General features: G+C 37.7%; 1 protein-coding gene across 1 annotated transcript in view; it reads left to right on the top strand.

The window, feature by feature from the left end:
- Positions 1 to 17,818, top strand: part of DNA2 (DNA replication helicase/nuclease 2) — a 53,682-nt gene extending 35,864 nt beyond the window's left edge. The window contains exons 14-21 of the mRNA XM_047071902.1: positions 340 to 564; positions 6,699 to 6,892; positions 6,985 to 7,074; positions 7,159 to 7,363; positions 11,679 to 11,768; positions 12,572 to 12,754; positions 15,373 to 15,519; positions 16,705 to 17,818. Of these exons, the coding sequence (XP_046927858.1) occupies positions 340 to 564; positions 6,699 to 6,892; positions 6,985 to 7,074; positions 7,159 to 7,363; positions 11,679 to 11,768; positions 12,572 to 12,754; positions 15,373 to 15,519; positions 16,705 to 16,773 (1,203 nt within the window). The 3' untranslated portion in view covers positions 16,774 to 17,818. The remainder of the gene's footprint in view (positions 1 to 339; positions 565 to 6,698; positions 6,893 to 6,984; positions 7,075 to 7,158; positions 7,364 to 11,678; positions 11,769 to 12,571; positions 12,755 to 15,372; positions 15,520 to 16,704) is intronic.
- Positions 17,819 to 22,533: the final 4,715 nt, after the last annotated feature.

Genomic DNA, 22,533 nt, shown 5'->3' with positions numbered 1-22,533 from the left:
CTCCATGTCAGTAAATTTCTGTGCTAATCTTAGAATAACCAAAATGATGGCAACAAATATTTATCGATTAATACTGTGTGCAAGGCACTATTCAAAGTTCATATGTATTCAATTTTATTATCACTAATAATATGTTATTAACATATCCTTAATAACAATAATGCCATGTGATTGTTTGTCATAAAACACTTTAACTTAATAAAAAGTTACCTTGTCTCAGCTCTTAAGATATGCTTCCTAACTATTAAATTTTCTGATTCTGTTTGAAAAATATAAGCATGTTAAAAATTATCTGGAATTAAAAATAATGCTATTTTCCTTTCTTTTATTCACTATTAGGTAAGAATTCTCTATGCCTGTGGTTTTAGTGTTTTGTTGACCAGCTATACACACTCTGCTGTTGACAATATTCTTTTGAAGTTAGCAAAGTTTAAAATAGGATTTTTGCGTTTGGGTCAGACTCAGAAGGTACATCTAGACATCCAGAAATTCACAGAGGAGGAAGTTTGCCGATCCAAGTCCATTACATCCTTAGCTCTTCTAGAAGAACTCTACAATAGTCATGTAAGTACAATTATTGCATGATAATGCCAACAGTAATTTTTGCAGCTAGAGTGATTGGAGTAATGGCATTCTGGGAAATTCAGTCACATTGACCAATTTATTAATTTATAATTTACTGTTTGCTTTTGAACTGAGACGAGGTTTCTGGTTTCTTATTCAGGGCTCCCATCTTCTAGATTAAAATATCCTAATAAAGGAAAACTTGTTGCTCTCTACTCAAAAACACTTCTGACACTAACTACCTGGAGTTAGTGCATATTCCACAGGTTAGGGCTCAGTCCCAATAAGATTGTACTACCCCTTTCAGTTCTCAGTTGTAAATCTGGGCCTTCTGTGTTATCTGCATAACCAGGCATAAATTGCGGTTCCCATGACCCCCTCCTTGGGTCGAGAATTTGCTAGAATGGCTCACAGAGTTCAAGTAAGTGCTTTACTTACTATATTACTGGATGTATTATGTAGGGTACAATTCAGGAACAGCCAGATGTAAGAGATGCATAGGGTAAGGAATGTGGAGAGGGGCATGGAGCTCTATGCCCTCTGCAGATGAACCACCTTCCCAACACCAGGTGTTCATCAAACCAAAAGCTCTTCAAACCCCTTTGTTTAGGGTTTTTATGAAGATTCCATCATGTAGGCTTGATTGATTAAATCATTGGTGGTTGGTGATTAGCTCAATCCCCACCCCTCTCCCCTTCCCTGAGGTAGAGGGGAGGGGGTGGAGCTGAAAGTTTTGACTCTTTAATCTCTAGGTTTCTTCCTCTGGCAACCAACTCCCACCTCATTAGCATAAACTGAGGTGTGGTTGAAAGGGATTTATTATGAATAACAAAAGATATTCCTCTCACTCCTTGCACTCAGGAAATTCCAAGGGTTTTAGGAGCTCTGTGCCAGAAACCCAGAGGAACACCAAACACATTATTATATTACATGTTGTTGTATTACTAATAATCGGGATTTTTTAGCAAGTTCAAATTCAAAGCAATGGTACATGAACAGACTTGTTATAGGTATTTCCAGACTTTGATATAGAACCTAGCTTTTATTTTATTATTTAATGTTTTGTATATATTTTTCTGGGAAGTGTTTTTGTTTTTTGTTTTTTGTTTTTTTTTTTTTTAATTTTTTTTTTCAACGTTTATTTATTTTTGGGACAGAGAGAGACAGAGCATGAACGGGGGAGGGGCAGAGAGAGAGGGAGACACAGAATCGGAAACAGGCTCCAGGCTCTGAGCCATCAGCCCAGAGCCTGACACGGGGCTCGAACTCACGGACGGCGAGATCGTGACCTGGCTGAAGTCGGACGCTTAACCGACTGCGCCACCCAGGCGCCCCTGTTTTTTGTTTTTTTTTAAAGATTTTATTTTTAAGTAATCTCCACCCCTAAGATGGGGCTCGAACTCAACCCCCATGATCAAGAGTCACATGCTTTATTTACTGAGCCAGCCAGGTGCCCCTCTGGAATTAACTGATATTTTTGTCTGAAAAAAAATCTCTTAAAGTAAATGTAATAGACTGTTCCTTCAAGTCCTTTTTCAAATGTCTATAGCAGTTATTGAAAAATTTTGAAGTGGCTAAGATGTATATCTGATTGACTTTTTAAAAGTTAAACTTAGTATTTGAGATAACTATAGATTTGCATGCAGTAGTAAGAAATAATAGACATCATGTATATCCTTTGCCCAATGGCACCATTTTACAAAACTAGTAAAGAACTAGGGTATTGACATTGATACTGTCTGGATACAGAATAGCTCCTTCAGAATAGCTCCTTTACCACAAGGATTACTTGTGTTGCACTTTTACAACTACACCCATTTCGTTTTTGCCCCACCCCCTCCTTAACCCCTAATAACCACTTGTCTCTTCTCCATTTCTGCAATTTTGTCATTTCAAGAATGTTATATAAATGAGATCGTATAATATGTAATCTTCTGGGGTTGGTGTTTTTCACTTAGTCTAATGCCCTGGAGATTCAGATTGTTGAATGTGTCAATAGTTGGGTTTTTTTACTGGGGAGTATTGTTCCATTGTATGGATGTACCACAGTTTGTTTAACCATTCAATCACTGAAAACATCTGGATAGTTTTTGGCTATTATGAATAAAACTGCTGGAGACAATCACGTACAGGGTTTTGTGTGAACCTAAGTCTATTGGATAAATGCCCAGGAGTGCAATTTCTGGATCATTTGGTAGTTGTATGTTTAGTGGTTTGTTTTTGTTTCTGTTTTTGTTTTTAAGTAATCCTTTTGCCCAACATGGGGCTTGAACTCATAACCCAGAAATTAAGAGTCACACACTCTACTGACTGAGCCAGCTGGGTGCTTCTCTCTCTTTTTTGATTCTGTTTTGTTTTTCCTGCCTTATGGGTTACTTGAACACTTTTTAGAATTCTATTTTGATTTCTCTATAGTGTTTTTGTGTGTATCACTTTGAATAGCTTTTAGTGGATGCTCTGTTGATCTAAGCATTACATTGTATATACATAACGTATAGTCAGTCCATTGATTATGTCATTTTACTAGTGCTAGTGAAGTTTGAAACCTTACTTCCATTTATGTCCCTTACCTTCTCCTGTTTATGATTGTCTTAAATATTCCTCCTACAGGGGCGCCTGGGTGGCGCAGTCGGTTAAGCGTCCGACTTCAGCCAGGTCACGATCTCGCGGTCCGTGAGTTCGAGCCCCGCGTCGGGCTCTGGGCTGATGGCTCAGAGCCTGGAGCCTGTTTCCGATTCTGTGTCTCCCTCCCTCTCTGCCCCTCCCCCGTTCATGCTCTGTCTCTCTCTGTCCCAAAAATAAATAAACATTGAAAAAAAAAATTAAAAAAAAATATTCCTCCTACATAGACTGTGTCAGACTGTGTTCTAATTTTTGCTTCAACCATGAAACATAATTTGGAAGAAATGAAAAACCTATTGTATTTATCCATATTTTTGTTTACTATGTTCTTCTCTCCTGATGTTCCCTCCAAATTTGCATTCTTTTATTATTTCCTTTCTGTTTAAAGATCTTCCTTGGGGCGCCTGGGTGGCGCAGTCGGTTAAGCGTCCGACTCCAGCCAGGTCACGATCTCGCGGTCCGGGAGTTCGAGCCCCGCGTCAGGCTCTGGGCTGATGGCTCAGAGCCTGGAGGCTGTTTCCGATTCTGTGTCTCCCTCTCTCTCTGCCCCTCCCCCGTTCATGCTCTGTCTCTCTCTGTCCCAAAAATAAATAAAACGTTGAAAAAAAAAATTAAAAAAAAAAAAAAGATCTTCCTTTATCCATTCTTTTAGGGTAGTGGGTCTATTGGCAACAAATTCTCTTAGTTTTCCTTCCTTGTGAGAATGTCTTCATCTCTGAAGGATTATTTTGCTACTTATAGGATTCTGGGTAAATAATTTGTTTTCTTTAGTACTGGAAAAATATTCTACCACTTTTTTAAGGATTCCATGATTTTTTTTTTTTAAGTATTCTGTGATTTCTAATGAGAAATATGCTGACATTTGAATTAGAATATTTTCCCCTATAGCAAGTTGTTATTTTTTTGGACTCCTTTCCAGATTTTTTTCTTTTAGTTTTTAGAATTTTAATAATGGTGTGTACTGTAGTGTTTTTTCTTTTCTATTTATCACGTTTGACGTTTTCGCAGCTTATTGAACCTATAGATTTAATATAGATTTAATGTCTCTTGTCAAACTTGGGACATTTTCAGACAGGATTGCTTTTTCAGCCATGATTTCTTCTAGTGCTTTTCAGCTCTTTCCTTTTTATTTTCTCCCTGTAGGACTGTGAAGACACAAATGTTGGATTTTTTGATAGTTCCACTAGATTCATTTTTTTTCCCTCAGTCTGTTTTCTTTCTGTTATTTGGCCTGTATAATTTCTGTTTTTCTGTCTCTTGGTTCACTGTATTTTTCCCCTGTCCCCTGCTATTGAGTCTATTCCATGATTTTTAAATTTTTTTTAAAGTTTATTTATTTTGAGAGAGAGAGCGAGCGAGCAGGGAAGGGACAGAGAGAGATGGGGAGAGAGAGAGAGAGAGAGAGAGAGAGAGAGAATTCCAAGCAGGCGCCACATAGGCAGCTTGAAGCCCTATATTGGGCTTGAACTCAAGAACCATGAGATCGTGACCTGAGCTGAAATCAAAAGTCAGACGCTTAATCGACTGAACCCCAGGCACCCCATGATTTTAAAATTTCAGTTATTGTGTTTTTAGTTCTAAAATTTCCATTTGCTTTTGCTTTCATCTTCTATTTCTTTGTTGAGACTTTGTATTTTTTTATTTGATTCAAGTATGTTCATAGCTTTTCAGTGAAACATTTTTATCATGGCTGCTTTAAAATCCTTGTCATATACTCTTGATCTTGGTTGGGGTCGTGATTTCAAGCCCCACATTGGGTGTAGAGATTACTAAAAAATTTGAAAATAAACTTAAAAAAAGAAACTTTTGGAGCACCTGGGTGACTCAGTTGGTTAAGCGTCAGGTTTCGGTGCAGGTCATGATCTTACGGTTCCGGGTTTGAGCCCTGTGTAGGGCTTCGTGCTGACAGCTCAGAGCCTGGAGCCTGCTTCAGATTCTGTGTCTCCCTGTCTCTCTCCCCCTCCCCTGCTTGTGCTCTGTCTCTCTCACTCTCAAAAATAAATAAACATAAAAAATAAAAATAAAAAAACATTAAAAAATTTAAAAAAATCTTTGTTATACAATTCTAACATCTGTTTCATCCTTGGAGTTGGCATCTATTAACTGTCTTTTTTTCATTCAGTTTGAGATTTTCCTAGATTTCCTAGTTTTGATGAAACCAGAACACTTTTATATTATATTATTTAAAACTTCTGTTTAAGCTGACTTTCCTCTGACACTACTCTGATAGGGCAGGAGTGTATGCCACCTCATTGCTGCCAGGTGAGAGCTGAAATGCAGGTTACCATTCAGCCTCTATTAACACATGGGGTGGGGGCTCCTCGTTCCTGCTGGATGGGGTGGATGTCTAGGTTCCCCACATGGTCTCCACTGACATTTTATGGTGAGCACTTATTATCAACTAGCAGGGATGAAAGTCCCGTCTCTCTGCTTGGCTTCTCTGTTACTACCTCAGTAGGATATTGGGGTGCCTTTGCTGGCATCGGTGGGGGTTATGTAAGATCACAGTGTTTTCTGTGGTATTTGGCTAGGATAGAGTGGCTGTATACGAGTTTTCTGCATACATGGCTTTGTCTTTCCTGTTCCTTTGGCTTTTGTTTGAGGTTTTTTTGTCTGCACCCATTGGCGCTCCTGGGTCACTAGCTTCTTCAGCTCCAAAGCTGGGATATGTGAGGCCAAAAGAAAATCCAGGGAACAAACTTCTGTGCTGTTCCTTGGGTCCCAAGGTGTCCAACTGGTCTACCTTTACTCCACCTTTCAGAGTCCTTATGTTTGTTTTATATATAATGTTTTAGAATTTTTAGTTGTGTGCTTTGTGGGAGGACGGAGGAAAAGTACTCCAGCTTCCCAGAAGTGAACTCCTGGTTCACATTTAAAAAAATTATCAGGGTGCCTGCCTGGCTCAGTTGGAAGAGCATGCAACTCTTGATCTTTGAGTTGTGAGTTAGAGCCCCCCACATTGGGTGTAGAGATTACTTAACTAAATAAATAAAAACTTTAAAAAAATGAACTTACTGCCTCTTGAATGTTTCAGATTTTCGTTGGGAAATATGCCAATTTGAGCACTGTTATAGTGTCCAGAAAATTTACTTGATTTTTCAATTTGTAGTAAAAAATTAAATTTTTCTTGCATACTGTAAATGTTTCAGAATTAAATAATATTGCGGGATTCCTGTTGTTTGGGACAAAAATCTTCTTTTTGAGCCTTTAATTTAAAAAATGGGAGGGGCGCCTGGGTGGCGCAGTCGTTTAAGCGTCCGACTTCAGCCAGGTCACGATCTCACGCTCCGTGAGTTCGAGCCCCGCGTCAGGCTCTGGGCTGATGGCTCGGAGCCTGGAGCCTGCTTCCGATTCTGTGTCTCCCTCTCTCTCTGCCCCTCCCCCATTCATGCTCTGTCTCTCTCTGTCCCAAAAATAAGTAAACGTTGAAAAAAAAAAAATTTAAAAAATGGGAAAAGCAAGTTATGTTTCTTATATATATTAGATAACTGATCTATTTTCTTTGTTTTTAGCGTATAGTTGCAACAACATGTATGGGAATAAACCATCCAATATTTTCTCGTAAAACTTTTGATTTTTGTATTGTGGATGAAGCCTCTCAAATTAGCCAACCAGTCTGCCTAGGGCCACTTTTTTTTTCGCAAAGATTTGTGTTGGTGGGGGATCATCAGCAGCTTCCTCCCTTGGTGCTAAACCATGAAGCAAGGTAAGCAGACATTGACATTTTAATTTTAAATTAGATTCTTCCTAAGGAACCATTTCAGTATACTGATAAGCCTGAATTTGATTTGTTGACAGAGCTCTTGGCATGAGTGAAAGCTTATTCAAGAGGCTGGAACAGAATAAGAATGCTGTTGTACAATTAACTGTGCAGTACAGAATGAACAGGTATTTCTAAGAGTGTCAGCTATGAGTGATTTTTATGTTCGTGTTCATCTACCAGGACTAAAATTATTTTTGTAATTCCCTTAGTAAAATTATGTCCTTAAGTAATAAACTGACATATGAAGGAAAGCTGGAGTGTGGATCAGACAAAGTGGCCAATGCAGTGATAAACCTACCTAACTTTAAAGCTGTAAAGCTGGAACTGGAATTTTATGCTGATTATTCTGAAAATCCTTGGATGATTGGAGTATTTGAGCCAAACAATCCTGTTTGTTTTCTTAATACAGATAAGGTAAAAACAACAACAAAACCTAAGTATTTTCTTTGGTTTTTCTCCTTTTGTCCTATTGTTTGTTTGTTTATAACATTAAAAAACTGTTTTTAACGTTTTATGTATTTTTGAGAGAAACGGAGAATCAGTGGGGGGAGGGACAGAGAGAGAGGGAGACACAGAATGGGAAGCAGGCTCCAGGCTCTGAGCTGTCCGCACAGACCCTAATACAGGGCTTAAACCCATGAGCTGTAAGATCATGACCTGAGCTGAAGTATGACGCTTACCTGACAGAGCCACTCAGGCACCTCAAGTCCTGTTATTTAAATTCTTGAGTTTTTAATAGTGAATGCTTTAATAGAACTTACCAGTTAAAACTAGTGTATTTCTTTTACTTCAACACAAAAGAATCTTCTTTCTATTGACCCAGTATCTTTGGAAGGCACTTTATTCTGGGAATTAATAGATGTCAAAATTGACTTTTAAAGTAGGAAAGCTAGAAAGTTAACCAAAAAAAAAAAGAAAAGAAAAAAAAAAGAAAGAAAGAAAAAAGAAAGTGAACTCAAGTGTATAATTACATTTCTTAGAAAAGAAATTGGCATTGATGTTATCAAAGGGCTGGGTTTACAAATGGAGACTTTATTTTTTTAGAGGAGTTTTGGGTTCACAGCAAAATTGAGCTTGACAGTACAGATATTTCCCAAATACCACCTCTTGCCTCCACATATGCACATAAATACCTCTTTACAAACTTGTCATTAAACGAAAATCTTCACAAGGACTTTAAATGACTTGATTCTTACTTCTAGGGACTAAGAAAAAGTTTTAACCTTGTACTTCAATAGTGTGTTTTATGTAGTGCTTCTCAGCACTTGATTTGGAAGTCTTTATATGACTTCAGATAAGAATAGTTATCAATTGTATGTATGCATATAGTATAAAATAATTGTATCTTTTGTTATTATGATCAGTGGAGTCAGCTTTGTTAAAAATAGGGCCCCTCTTGCAGGGGAGCCTGGCTGTCTCAGTCTGTAGAGCATGCAGCCCTTGATCTCAGGGTCATGAGTTTGAGCCCCACATTGGGCATAGAGTTTACTTTAAAAATAAGTAAGTAAGTAAGTAAGAGGGGCGCCTGGGTGGCTCAGTCGGTTGAGCGTCTAGCTTCGGCTCAGGTCATCTCATGGTTTGTGAATTCGAGCCCCGCATCAGGCTCTGTGCTGACAGCTCAGAGCCTGGAGCCTGTTTCAGATTCTGTGTCTCCCTCTCTCTCTGCTCCTCCCCTGTTCGTGCTCTATCTCTCTCTCTGTCTCTCTGTCTGAAAAAGAAATAAACATTAAAAAAAAATTTTTTTTAATAAATAAGAATAAAAATAGGACCCCACTGTGTACCATGATGGAATTTTCATTCTCTTGGATATTGCCCTTAACATTTCAGGTTCAAGGAGTAATAAATAGGGGCAAGTGGGCTCTGGGAAATTTTTTCAGTAAACTGATTTCACAAATGATTACATTTAGAAACCTCAATTCCAATTTTTTAGTTATAATTTACAATTATTTTCCTCACCAATCATTTTTTGTTTTTGCTACTCAGTTTTTTTCTTTCTTAGCATCAAGAATCCAAATAAAATGTATTAAAAATAATCAAGATTGGGGCATTTGGGTCTCTCAGTCCATTAAGCATCCGACTTCACCTCAGGTCATGATCTCATGGTTTGTGGGTTTGAGCCCAGCATCGGGCTGTACATTGTCAGTGCAGAATTCTCTCTCTTCCCTCTCTCTCTGCCCCTCCCCCCATGTGTATGCATGCTTTCTTCTCTCTCTCTCTCTCTCTCAAATAAACTTTTAAAAAAATGCAAAAAAGTAAGTAAAAAATAATCAAGATTTGGTTGCCTGGCTGACTTAGTCAGCACAGCATGTAACTCTTTTTTTTTTTTTTTTTTAAGGTTTATTTACTTTTGAGAGAGAGAGTACAAGCCAGGGAGGGGCAGAGAGAGAAGGAGACAGAGGATCCAAAGTAGGCTCTGTACTGACAGCAGTGAGCCCCATGAGGGGCTCAAACTGAGGAACCATGAGATCATGACCTGAGCTGAAGTTGGATGATCAACTGACTAAGCCACCCAGGTGCCCTGAGCATGTAACTTTTGATCTCAGGGTCCTAAGTTCAAGCCCCGTGTTGGGCAATGGGGCCTACTGTAATTAATAATAATAATAATAATAATAATAATAATGTATAATCAACGTCATCAAGATTACTTAAGAATTATGTAGGAACAAAATAGTCCTTGGAGAGTTTTACCAGGGATGGTAGAACCTGGGGAACGATGGGCTTCATTATTTGTATAAAAGGCAACAAGATGGTACAAAAATAGACACTCAGATCAATGGAACAGAATAGAGAACCCAGAAATGCACCCATAAATGTATGGCCAACTAATCTTTGACAAAGCAGGAAAGAATATCCAATGGAATAAAGACGGTCTCCAGCAAATGGTACTGGGAAAACTAGACAGTGATATGCAGAAAAATGGACCTGGACCACTTTGTTACACCATACACAAAAATAAACTCAAAAAAGGATGAAAGACCTAAATGTAAGACAGGAAGCCATCAAAATCCTAGAGGAAAATTCAGGCAAAAACCTCTTTGACCTCGGCCGCAGAAACTTCTTACTCAGCACGTCTCTGGAGGCAAGGGAAACAAAAGCAAAAATGAACTACTGGGACCTCATCAAAATAAAAAGCTCCTACACAGCGAGGGAAACAATCAGCAAAACTAAAAGACAAGCGACGGAATGGGAGAAGATATTTACAAATAACATTATCCAATAAAGGGTTAGTATCCAAAATCTGTAAAGAACTTCCCAAACTCAACACCCCAAAAAACAAATAATCCAGTGAAGAAATGGGCAAAATACATGAATAGACACTTCTCCAAAGAAGACATCCAGATGGCCAGCTGACATGAGAAGATGCTCCACATCACTCATCATCAGGAAAATACAAATCAAAACCACAGTGAGATATCACCTCACCCCTGTCAGAATGGTTAACATTAACAACTCAGGCAACAACAGATGCTGGCGAGGATGCGGAGAAAGAGGATCTCTTTTGCATTGCTGGTGGGAATGCAAGCTGGTGCCGCCACTCTGGAAAACAGTATGGAGGTTCCTCAAAAAATTAAAAATAGAACTACCCTACAACCCAGCAATTGCACTACTAGGTATTTATCCAAGAGATGCAGGTACGCTGTTTCAAAGGGGCATGCACACCCCAGTGTTTATAGCAGCACTATCAACAATAGCCAAAGTATGGAAAAAGCCCAAATGTCCGTCATCTCATGAATGGATAAAGAAGATGTGGTGTATATCTATATACAATGGAGTGTTACTCGGCAATCAGAAAGAATGAACTCTTGCCATTTGCCACTACGTGAATGGAACTAGAGGGTATTATGCAAAGCGAAATTAGTCAGTTGGAGAAAGGCAAATATCATATGACTTCACCCATATGAGGACTGTAAGATACAAAACAGATGAACATAAGGGAAGGGAAGCAAAAAGAATATAAAAACAGGGAGGGGGGCAAAACATAAGAGAGTCTTAAATATAGAGAAGAAACAGGGTTGTTGGAGGGGTTGTGGGAGGAGGGATGGGCTAAATGGGTAAGGGCACTAAGGAATCTACTCCTGAAATCATTGTTGCACTATATGCTAACTAATTTGGATGTAAATTTAAAAATAAGTAAATTATAAAAGTAAAAAATAAAAGGCAACAAGAATATGGAAAGAGAACAGATATTAGGGTCAGATCTAGGTTTGAATCCTAGTGCTATGATTTATTGTGAAGTCTTGGGCAAGTTACTTATCTTTTCTAGCTTCTGATGCTTACAAACTGGGAGATAACAAAGGAAGTTATGTGAAGCCCAATGTGTGGTCAGCTTTCACAGAGATTTTAATCTGAACTGTAGGATGTTTAAGATGGGCTGCCTCTGGGTGACTTTCTGAAAGTGGCTAATGTCATTCATTGTTATTCTTTTACCTTCAACTTTTATTTTTAATTTTTTTTAGAGAGCTAGAGTGAGTGGGGGAGAGGGGGAGAAGGAGAGAGAATCCCAAACAGGCTCCATGCTGAGCATGAGTCTCAATCCCAGGACCCCTGGCATCATGACCTGAGCTGAAATCAAGAGTTGGGTGCTTAACCAACTGAGCTACCCAAGCACCCCATCTTTTACCTTCAGTTTTTAAAATGACAATATTTTTCACTGGTCTCCACAACTGGTTGCTTAGTCTCTATGGCTACCTGTGTACTGACAGTACTCTTAACCTATTTTTCTTTTTAGGTTCCAGCACCAGAACAAGTTGAAAAGGGTGGTGTGAGCAATATAACAGAAGCCAAACTAATAGTTTTCCTGACCTCAATGTTTATTAAGGTAATTTAAATTTTAATTTTGAGGGCTAATTAATATTAAAGTGAAATGCAGTATAATGTTAGAATGCAAGGAACGTAAGAATTAACGTTAATCCTTGTTCATTAAGATGCAGCCTGATTGCTTTTGTTCTGTTTTGAGAAAACTATCTAGGATATAATTTTTTATAATGGTAATTTGGGTTTCCATTTAGGTTAATTTTTTGTAACATCAGATAATTCTGATTGTGTCATGTAGGGTTGTAGTCAGTATGATCAGTATGGTTGGGGATTGGAAACTTCAATGTAAGGGATAGCAGGGTGTAATGTATTTTTTGTACTTTTTTTTTAAATGGCAGCACTGTTGTAGTGGCATGCAAACCATTATACTGCCATGAATCAATAAAAATCAAGGGAGCCATGTTTGAGGAAATTACTTAAAAATTTTGTTTAATGTTTATTCATTAAGAGACACAGAGCACAAGCAGGGGTGAGGCAGGGAAAGAGGGAGACAGAATCTGAAGCAGCCTCCAGGCTCTGAGCTGTCAGCACAGAACCCAATGTGGGGCTCAAACTCACATGAACTGTGAGATCATGACCTGAGCCGAAGTTGGATCCTTTAACCGACTGAACCACCCAGGCGCCCTGAGGAAATTATTTAATCTCAGGAAATACAGATATAGATTTAGAGCAAATTTAGCAATTGTATTTACTCCTTGCAACAAGAGGATCTGTTATAAACATTAATTGGGCACACATTTAATAAGTTTAGTAAAGCTTTAACAGAAATCAGGATTTTCATTTTCATTGTGTTTTTTTTCTGTTTAGGCTGGATGTAAACCCTCTGATATTGGTATTATTGCACCATACAGGCAGCAGTTAAAGATCATCAATGATTTATTGTCCCATTCTTCTATTGGAATGGTTGAAGTTAACACCGTAGACAAATACCAAGGAAGAGACAAAAGTATCATTCTAGTAACTTTTGTTAGAAGTAATAAAGATGGACCTGTGAGTTCATTGTATTTTCTTCTGATTTGTTTGGGACATTTTTTTCTTTTCTTTTTTTTAGGTTGTGGTAAAAATGTAATGTAAAATTTTAAATCATCACCATTTTTCAATATATAGTTCAGTGGTGTTAAGTTTATTCATAGTGTTTTGCAACAGATCTCCAGAACTTTTTCATTTTGAGAAATTGAAACTCTATACCCATGAATAATACCCTTCCAATTCTTTGTCCCTCCAGTCTCTGGTAACCATCATTCTGCTTTCTGTCTCTGAATTTGACTGCCATAGTCACCTCATTTAAGTGGACTTGTACAGTATTTGTCCTTTTGTACTTGGCTTGTTTCATTCGGTGTGGTATTTTCGAGGTTCATCCACTGTAGTATGTCAGAAGTTTGTCCCTTTTTAAGGCTGAATAATATTGCATTGCATGGAAAGGGCACCTTTTGTTTGTCTGCTCATCCATCAGTGAATATTTGGGTTGCTTCCATCTTTTGGCTGTTGTGTTTGGGGCATTTTAAACATAGAGGCTTCCTTCGATATACTCTTAATTTTATATATAATTCCAGGGTTTGTTTGTTTGTTTTGTTTTGTTTTTTGCATTTTTACCTCTTTTGATTCCTGTTTCTAGATTATATGAGATACCTTCATAAGGTTCTAAAAATATATGTAGTAAAAAGTCTCCTTTCTACCAGTTCCTCTTCCACTCAGTTCTCACCTTTACAGATAATCAGAATTTTTTTTAATGTTTGTTTATTTATTTTGAGAGAGAGATAGAGAGCATGCATGCACATGTGTGGTGGTTGGGGAAGGGCAGAGAGAGAGAATCCCAAACAACCTCCATGCTGTGAGCGCAGAGCCTGATATGGAGCTTGGACCCATGAACCATGAGATCATGGACCCAAGCTGAAGTCAGATGCTCAACCAGCCGAGCCACCCAAGTGCCCCTGTTTTTTATTTTTTAATTTTAATTTCAGTATAGTTAACATACAGTGTTATATTAGTTTCACGTTTGTGATACAGTGATTCAACAATTCTATACATTACTCAGTGCCCATGGTGATCATGTACTCCTACTTCCCTTTACCTATTTCATATATCCCTCTACCCACCTCCCCTCTGGTAACCACCAGTTTGTTTTTTAAGAGTTAACAGTCTGGTTTTTTGTTTGTCTTATTTCTTTGTATATTTGTTTTGTTTCTTAAATTCCACATATGAGTGAAATAATATAGTATTTGTCTTTCTGTGACTTATTTCACTTGACATTAGACCCTGTAGATCCATCCATGCTGTTGCAAATGGCAAGATTTCTTTCTTTTTTATGGCTCACAAGTATTCCATATGTATATATACCAATCCATTGATCTATCAGTGGGTACTTGGGCTGTTTCCATAATTTGGCTGTTGTAAATAATGCTTAATAATCATTAGGGTACATACAAATTAGTGTTTTTGTATTCTTTGGTTAAATACCTAGTAAGTAGTGAAATTACTGGATCATATGGTAATTCTATTTTTAATTTTTTGAGGAACCTCCATTCTGGTGAGCACAGAGACTGATTCGGATCCTCTGTCTGCCCCCTCTCTCTGCCCCTCCCCTACTCATGCTCTCTCTCTCTCCCTCTCTCAAAAATAAACACTAAAAACACATATACATGAAAACATATACATATATCTATATAGATAGATATTTTGATAGATATACACATACACACAAACCATGACACTTATATACAATAAGAAACTATGCAATTGTAAGAACAGAATGAAGTCTCTTTCTGTGTATCGACATGGAAAGATCTGTAAGCTATTTTTTAAGTGAACAAAGGAAAGTCCATTAGAGTATATACATTACCTTCTGTGTAAAAAAAAGGAAATATGAATACTGATTCATATCTGTTTGCATAAAGGAATTATAGGTTACCAAAAAAAAACCCAAATTGTATACAACTCAACACCAAAAAAACCAATCCAACTAAAAAATGGGCAGAAAACAGGAATAGACATTTCTCCAAAGACATGCAGATGGCCAATAGACACATGAAAAGAACATTAATTATCAAGGAAATCAAAATCAAAATCACAATGAGTTATCACCTCACACCTGTCAGAATGGCTAAAATCAAAAACACAAGGAACAACAGGTGTTGGTGAGAATGTGGGGAAAAAGGAACCCTCATGCACTGTTGGTAGGAATGCAAACTGGTGTAGCCACTGTGGAAAAAGCAGACAGCCAGATGCAGGGCTTGAACTTACGAACCACAAGATCATGACCTGAGCTGAAGTTGGATCCTTAACCGACGAAGCTACCCAGTCAGTTTAATCATTCCTCTGAGTCTTCTGCTATTACAAGTTTTTATTGCTGTAACCAACAATGTTATAATGAGTGGATATAGCTTCAGTTCCTTAAATTATAGCTAGGATATTGCACCCAAGATAAAATATTTGTAAGTTGGTGTTGTGAACAAGTTTTTCCAACTGCCTATAGAATTTTAAATGTGTTGGTGAATCTTTTCTGCACTATATGCTTAAAGTAGGAAAATAGTTCACAACAAACTGTTCTTTGCTATAACAAACTTAAATATATAAGAAAACTCAAATAAATTGAAAATTACTTCTTTCAGCTTGGTGAACTCCTGAGAGATTGGCGACGTCTTAATGTTGCTATAACCAGAGCCAAACATAAACTGATTCTTCTGGGATGTGTACCCTCACTAAACCGCTATCCTCCTTTGGGGAAGTTACTTCATCATCTAAACTCAGAAAAATTAATATCCTTTTTGTTTTGTATATGGTCACATTTGTGCTTTGTGAGTATTTTATGTACTTGTATAATTAAAACTTAGTGTCCTGTGTTTTCTATGGGCATATTTCAAAGACCTGATTTTACAAAGGAAAGAGAGAAAACAATTGTCAGGAAGTTATTTTATTTTACTTTATTATTTTATTTTATTTTATTTTTATTTTATTTTTATTTATTTTATTTTATTTTAGTTTAGTTTAGTTTAGTTTATTTATTTTGAGAGAGAGACAGAGAGAGGGAGCAGGGAGGGTGCAGAGACAGAGAGAAAGAATCCCAAGCAGGGTCTGCACTGTCCATGCACACAGAGCCCAACAGAGCCCAACGTGATGTTCAAACTCACAAACTGTGAGATCGTAACCTGAGCCGAAACCATGAATCAGAGGCTTAACTGACTGAGCCACCCAGGCACCCCTATTTTATTTTACTTTATCATTTTTTTAAGTAGGCTCCATGCCCAGTGTGGACTCCAACATGGGGCTTGAACTCACAACCCTGAGATCAAGACCTGAGTTCAGATCAGGTTTGGACACTTAATTGAGCCACCCAGGTGCCCTGTCACAGGAAGTAATTTTAAGCAAAAACTGAAATAATGAAGGTGATGGAGAAGGATGATTTGTGAAGGGAGAAAGGGAAGAAAAGGGACTTGATCTGCTGCCCTAGGAGCAGAATGCATGTTTCTTATCCCTTCTGGATCCTCTCACAATAATTTATAATTATTTTTCTTTAATCTGGAACAGAACATTAATATAAACAAAAAGGGGTGCCTGCATGGCTCAGTCAGTTAAGCATCTGGATTCTTGATTTTGACTTAGTTCATGATCTCACGATTATGAGATCCAATCTGTGAGACTGAGCTCTGAGTCAGTCCCCTCTTTTTGCCCCTCCCCTGCTCGTGCTCTCGTGTGGAAAAATTAAATTAAAAGAATTAAAAAATGGAGAATTATTCCTAGTCATATTATGGGTTATTAAGATAAATCATCTTTTAAAAAATTATATGAAGGTCTTAGGCTATGATATATAAACCTTATTGCTTAGGTACATTATTATCCATTTAGCACTTCTTTAAACCAAATTACAAAATGTTGAATAATGTCATAAATGTCTTCCTGCAATTCCATTTTGTGTTAAGTATATCTTCCTTAATTTATTTTACATCATGGATCTTCCATCAGAGGAACATGAAAGTCTTTGTCATGTATTAGGTGGTTTTCAAAGAAGATAAAGCACTGTTTTCCTTGCTTTTCTTTCACTGGCATAGTGATCTTCTCTAAATATTACCTGTTATTTGTAATTTGGATATGCTGTGAAAAGTGTCTGGTTAGACTGTGAAGATCACTTTTATCCCAAGGATATGAAATAATGTAAAATGTACTCTGCTCAGAGTTCCAGTTTTTTGTTTATTTATTTATTTGTTTGGTATAATCTTTTAAACATAAAGTTCTATCACTATGCAGAATTTAACACAGTATTGTTTCAGTATAAGTGTACCCAAAACTGAAAAGTATGTTTATACGTACTATAAGTATGTTTTTGTGTGACCTAGAAAGAGTTTGACAAATTTTTACCAGCTTTATTGATGGATTAACTCTAGGATCTGAGAAACTTTAAGACTAAAATTTCAATACTCATTTGATTTTATAGGTTTTTATCATATTTTGCTCATTCTTTAAGAGATTAGGGAAAGAAAATTATTTGTTTTTATTACCTAAGCACATCCTTATGATGATGAGGACACAGGTGTGATTCTTTTCTGTGTTTTGAGATCTCTGATCCAAAGACCATTTTTCAGGATTTTTCCCCTGACTATTGCTTTTTGGTATAAGGTATATTTTTACTTTAAATCTAGTCTTTTAAACTATTAATTATAAATTTATTATTTCTCCCTAATTCCTGATTGCCCCTTAATCTCCCACTTGTTATTTTCAGTAGATTTTGATATAAAAGAAAATAATTCTTTTGAGAAGTTTTGTTTGCTGAATTGATGATAAAAAGTTTATTTTCACCTATTGTTCATATGACCCTTTGTTTTGAAACACTACTTAGTTTCTCTCTCTCTCTCTCTCTTTCTCTCTCTCTCTTTTTTTTCTTGGGAATAAAGATATTTTTGTAAAATAATTGCCTCAAAATGCTTAAGTTAAGTAAATGGTGATCAATTTTAACTTTACTGTATCCATCTTCTGTGGGAGGATATCTCTCTCAAGGTTGTATTTTTTTTTTTTTAATGAATGTTAAATGTGTTAAAATTGTTGCTTCTACCTCACCTCACATGTTCCTTAAAAATTACTTGAAGTTTTTTATTAAATAAATTGTTTTCTACTGTTAGACCTTAGTATGTCAATTATTAATCCTGATTACTAATTAAGTTCAGGGTTGCCCAGCATTTTTTCAGGTAGTAACAAGTGAAATGTTGATAATGTTGTAAAGCTGTATATAAATACTTCTGTAGCACAAAAATGGAAACCATTCTTTTGGCAGGGAAAGAAAAGGCTTTTTGGAGAAGGTATCTTATTAAAGTCTGGTAAAGACTGGGTAGAATTGCATAAATTGTAGACAAATCTAGATAGAGGGTACAACAAATGGGAAAAGGAAAAGAAATGTATAGGCAACAGCAAAAATAGTTTAGTATAGTTAAAAGAAACATACAAGGAAGTATTAGAGACCATGGATTACAGACCATGATTCCCAATACTGGCACATGAAAGCAATTTTAATAGGTTACAACCAGCTTTGCCTTTAAAGGAAAAGAGTGGAAAATATTAGGGTATATCACATATAAAAAAAGACACAAAAGGGGTGCTGGAGTGGCTCGGTCAGTTGAGCATCCGGCTCTTGATTTCGGTTTAGGTCGTGATCCAAGGGTTGTGGGATCAATCCCTGTCGGACTCTGCACTGGGCATGGAGACTGCTTAAGATTCTCTCCCTTTTTCCCTCTGCTCCTCTCCCCTGCTCGCTCGCTCTCTCTCTCTCTCTCAAAAAAAAAAAAAAAAAAGACACAAAAGTAGAACAGTAAACTCCTGTATATATATATATACTCATCACCCATATGTAATATACCCATCACCCATATGTAATGGAAGATTTTGCTGCAATATTTTCAATATTCTTTTTCTCCTTTGCCTGAGATGTTTTAAAGCAAATTCTAGATGTCATCTAATTTCACTGCTATACTTCAGTATGTGATGAGCTTTTTAATTTTTTAAATTTTTATTATTTTTTAAAAATATGTATTTTTGAGAGAGAATGTGTGTGCATGCATCAGCGGGAATGGGGCAGAGAGAGAGGGAGATGGGCAGTCTCTGGGCTGTCCATGCAGAGCCCAACATGGGGCTCGAACTCACGAACCATGAGATCATGGCCTGAGCCGAAGTTGGATGCTCAAGCAACTGAGCCACCCAGGTGCCCAGTGATGAGCTTTTAAAAAATAGTATTTTTGTTATATGATGATATTAGTAAGCTTAAAAACCTAGATTGTTAGCTTTAGTAAATCAAGGGCTTAGAATAGATTAATATTCTACTTTAATCCTGTTAATTTAGTTTAAACATAGACACTAGGGGCGCCTGGGTGGCTCAGTCAGTTGAGCGTCCGACTTCAGCTCAGGTCATGATCTTGCAGTCTGTGAGTTCAAGCCCCATGTCGGGCTCTGTGCTGACAGCTCGGAGCCTGGAGCCTGCTTCCGATTCTGTGTCTCCCTCTCTCTCTGTCCCTTCCCCGCTCATGCTCTGTCTCTCTCTGTCTCAAAAATAAATTAAAAAAAAAATTTTAAACATGGACACTAAATTCCAATTCTTTTCAACACAAGGGGACTAGAATACCCAGCAAATGTATATTTTGGAGCTTAAGAATATCTATCTCAAAGGGAGAATTTATTTGCTTGCTTTAAATAAAACTGGTCTATTGCTGAATTAAATATCTTTCCTACTTGTCACCTATAAAGTCCCTGGGGGAAAAGCAACCTAGGAAATAAAGCTCTTTTCCTTTGTTTTCATGGTTCTATAAAATAAATACTTAATTTTATATGCTTTCTCAAATGCACTTAGAATACAAATACTTCCTTCTTTACCCATCACTTGGAGAGAAGAAAAATGAACCAAGTCAGTCATATTTCAATATTTAATAGCAAGATAGAAGGGGTTAGACTTGTAATGAGTTTTAGACTCCTCGGAACACTAAAAACTTCCTGTATCTTGATATATGAAAATCAAGCCAATTTGTATTGGCTCAAATTCTGGTTCTGTCCCTTAGTTCTCTGAAAAGAGAGGCAAGCTATTTAACCTTTCAGAGTTTAGTTTCATCTGCAAAATGGAGCTAATTCTATCCTCATAGAGTGGTTTTGAAAATGAAAAAGACTCTGGCCTAGGAACTGATGTATAATTACATGCACACTAATAATAGAGGGGGCATGGAAGATCAGTGGTGAAAGGATAATGGAATAGTTGTCTACACATAAGGAAAAAGTGAAATTTGATCCTGTTTCACACCATTCACTAAAATCAATTCTGGTGCAACAACAGGCCTAAACATGAAAGATGAAGCTATGTAACTCTTAAAAGCTATGTAACTCTTCATGACCTTGAGGTGGGGAGGATTTCTTAAGACAGTAAAGCATAAACCATAAATTCAACTACAAGAACAGTAAGAATTTATATTTATCAAAGTCTCTATACAGTGAAAATATTAGAAAATGACAACACATAATTGACACCAAACTAGTATGTAGAATATTAAGCAACATGTACAGGCCAATAAGAAAAAGGGCAAAAGAAAAATTGGCTAAAGACCTGAACAGTTTCTTTGCAAAGGATAAACTCCAAATATTAAACATGGGGGAAGTGCTCAGTATCATCAGTAAAATAATGAGATACATACAAAATAGACCCATCATACAATCGCTTACCTAGAAGATTGGCCAGAAAAGAAATTCTCACAATTCTAAGCATTAGAACGAACATAGAGCAACAGAAAAACCAAACTGCTGATACATTTTGAGAAAAGTTTTAAAAAGTTTGTCAGTAAATTTTTTTTAATGTTTATTTATGTTTTGAGAGACCTAGAGCACGAGTGGGGGAGGAGCAGAGAGGGAGGAAGACACAGAATCCAAAGCAGGCTCCAGGTTCTGAGCTGTCAGCACAGAGCCTGATGCGGGGCTCAATCTCATGAACCGTGAGATCGTGACCTCAGCCAAAGTCAGAAGCTTAACTGAGCCATCCAGGTGCCCCAGTGAATTTTTTTTTTTTAATTTTTTAAGCTTATTTATTTTTGAGAGAGAGTATGTACACATACATGAGTGGGTTAGGGAGAGAGAGAATCCCAAGTGGGCTCTGCACTGACAGCAGAGGTGGAGCTTGAACTCACAAACCCCAAGATCATGACCTGAGCCAAAATCAAGAGTCGGATGCTTAACTAACTGAGCCACCCAGACTCCCCAAGTTTGTCATTAAATTTAAAGAAAGGTATACCTTATTTATTTTGAGAGAGTGTGTGCAGAGCGGGGCTCAAACTCACCAGCCATACTCATAAACTGTGAAATCATGACCTGAGCCAAAATCAAGAGTCGGATGCTTAACTAACTGAGCCACCCAGACTCCCCAAGTTTGTCATTAAATTTAAAGAAAGGTATACCTTATTTATTTTGAGAGAGTGTGTGCAGAGCGGGGCTCAAACTCACCAGCCATACTCATAAACTGTGAAATCATGACCTGAGCCAAAATCAAGAGTCAGATGCTTAACCAGCTGAGCCACCTATGCGCCCCCCTATTCTTAACGGTATGCCCTACTGACTCTCTTGCACATTGGCATAAGGATATATATCATACAACCTGGAAACCCTACAACCTGGAACTTGGACATGATTGATGTTGAACAAAAGAAGTGTAATAAAATTCATGTTACTCCATTTGTGAAAAGCTTACAAACAGGAAAAATAAACTACTTGGTTTAGGGGCACATATTTGCATGGTAGAAACAGCAAAGCAAGGAAATGATTCTCATAAAAGCCAGAATAGTATTTACCTAGGGGGATGATGAATGGTGGCTAGGTGAATGGTGAATGGGTCCATCCTGTGCTCACTGATCTGGTGGTAGTCACCCAGCTGTTCATTTTATAATGATTCTTTAAACTTGTAGAGAGCGAGTCACTTATGTCCAGCAATAACCAAGCAGTTAAGGGTACTGCAGCAATCAGATATTTGAGGAGACCAGCACCTGCTGACTGTACCCCAGTACAAGTCTGATAACAAGCAGAAGCAGAGGAGCTCTGCAGGAGCCGAAGACTGATTAAATTCCTTTAAAAAAGGGAGGATTGGGCCACCTGGGTGGCTCGGTTGGTTAAGCATCTGACTTCAGCTCAGGTCATGATACTGTGGTTCACAAGTTCCAGCCCTGGATGGGGCTCTCTGCTGTCAGTGTGGAGCTCGCTTTGGACCCTCTGTCCTTCTCTCTCTGCCCCTCCCCTGCTTGTGCACTCGCAAAAATAAACATTTTTAAAAAATTAAAAAGGGGCATCCGCATGGCTCAGTCGGTTAAGCATCTGACTTTGGCTGAGTCTGAGCCCCAAGTCCGGCTCTGTGCTGACAGGTCAGAGCCTGGAACCTGCTTGGGATTCTGTGTCTTCCTCCCTCTACCCCTCCCCCACTCATGCTTGGTCTGTCAAAAATAAATAAAAACATTAAATAAAAAAAGGGAGGATATTTTAGCAAACTGTCAAGACACCTCAGACACCCCTCTGTGAACACTTCAAAAAGGCAGCTGCTGCTGAAGGCTCTGCCTGATGGATCTCAGAACAAAACTGAGATCCTTCAGTGCTTGAACATAATATGTAAATGCTAAGAGGTGACCCAACAAGACTGAGGCTTTATCTCAACTGCACACCCACAGACTTCTGGTTTGGTTTGTTAACTTCCTACTGGCTGTGTTATCTTTTGTTGTGTGACTTGTAAACCCCAGTTAATCACGTGGTGAAATGTCATTGAGTTCAGAATCCTG

The sequence above is a fragment of the Lynx rufus genome, unplaced genomic scaffold, assembly GCF_022079265.1.
Source record: "Lynx rufus isolate CCGP_SWC_20201006 ecotype Redwood Valley unplaced genomic scaffold, mLynRuf1.p SCAF_11, whole genome shotgun sequence".
NCBI lineage: Eukaryota > Metazoa > Chordata > Mammalia > Carnivora > Felidae > Lynx > Lynx rufus.
The sequence above is the reverse complement of the archived record's forward strand: the minus strand, read 5'-3'. Positions and strand labels throughout refer to the sequence as shown.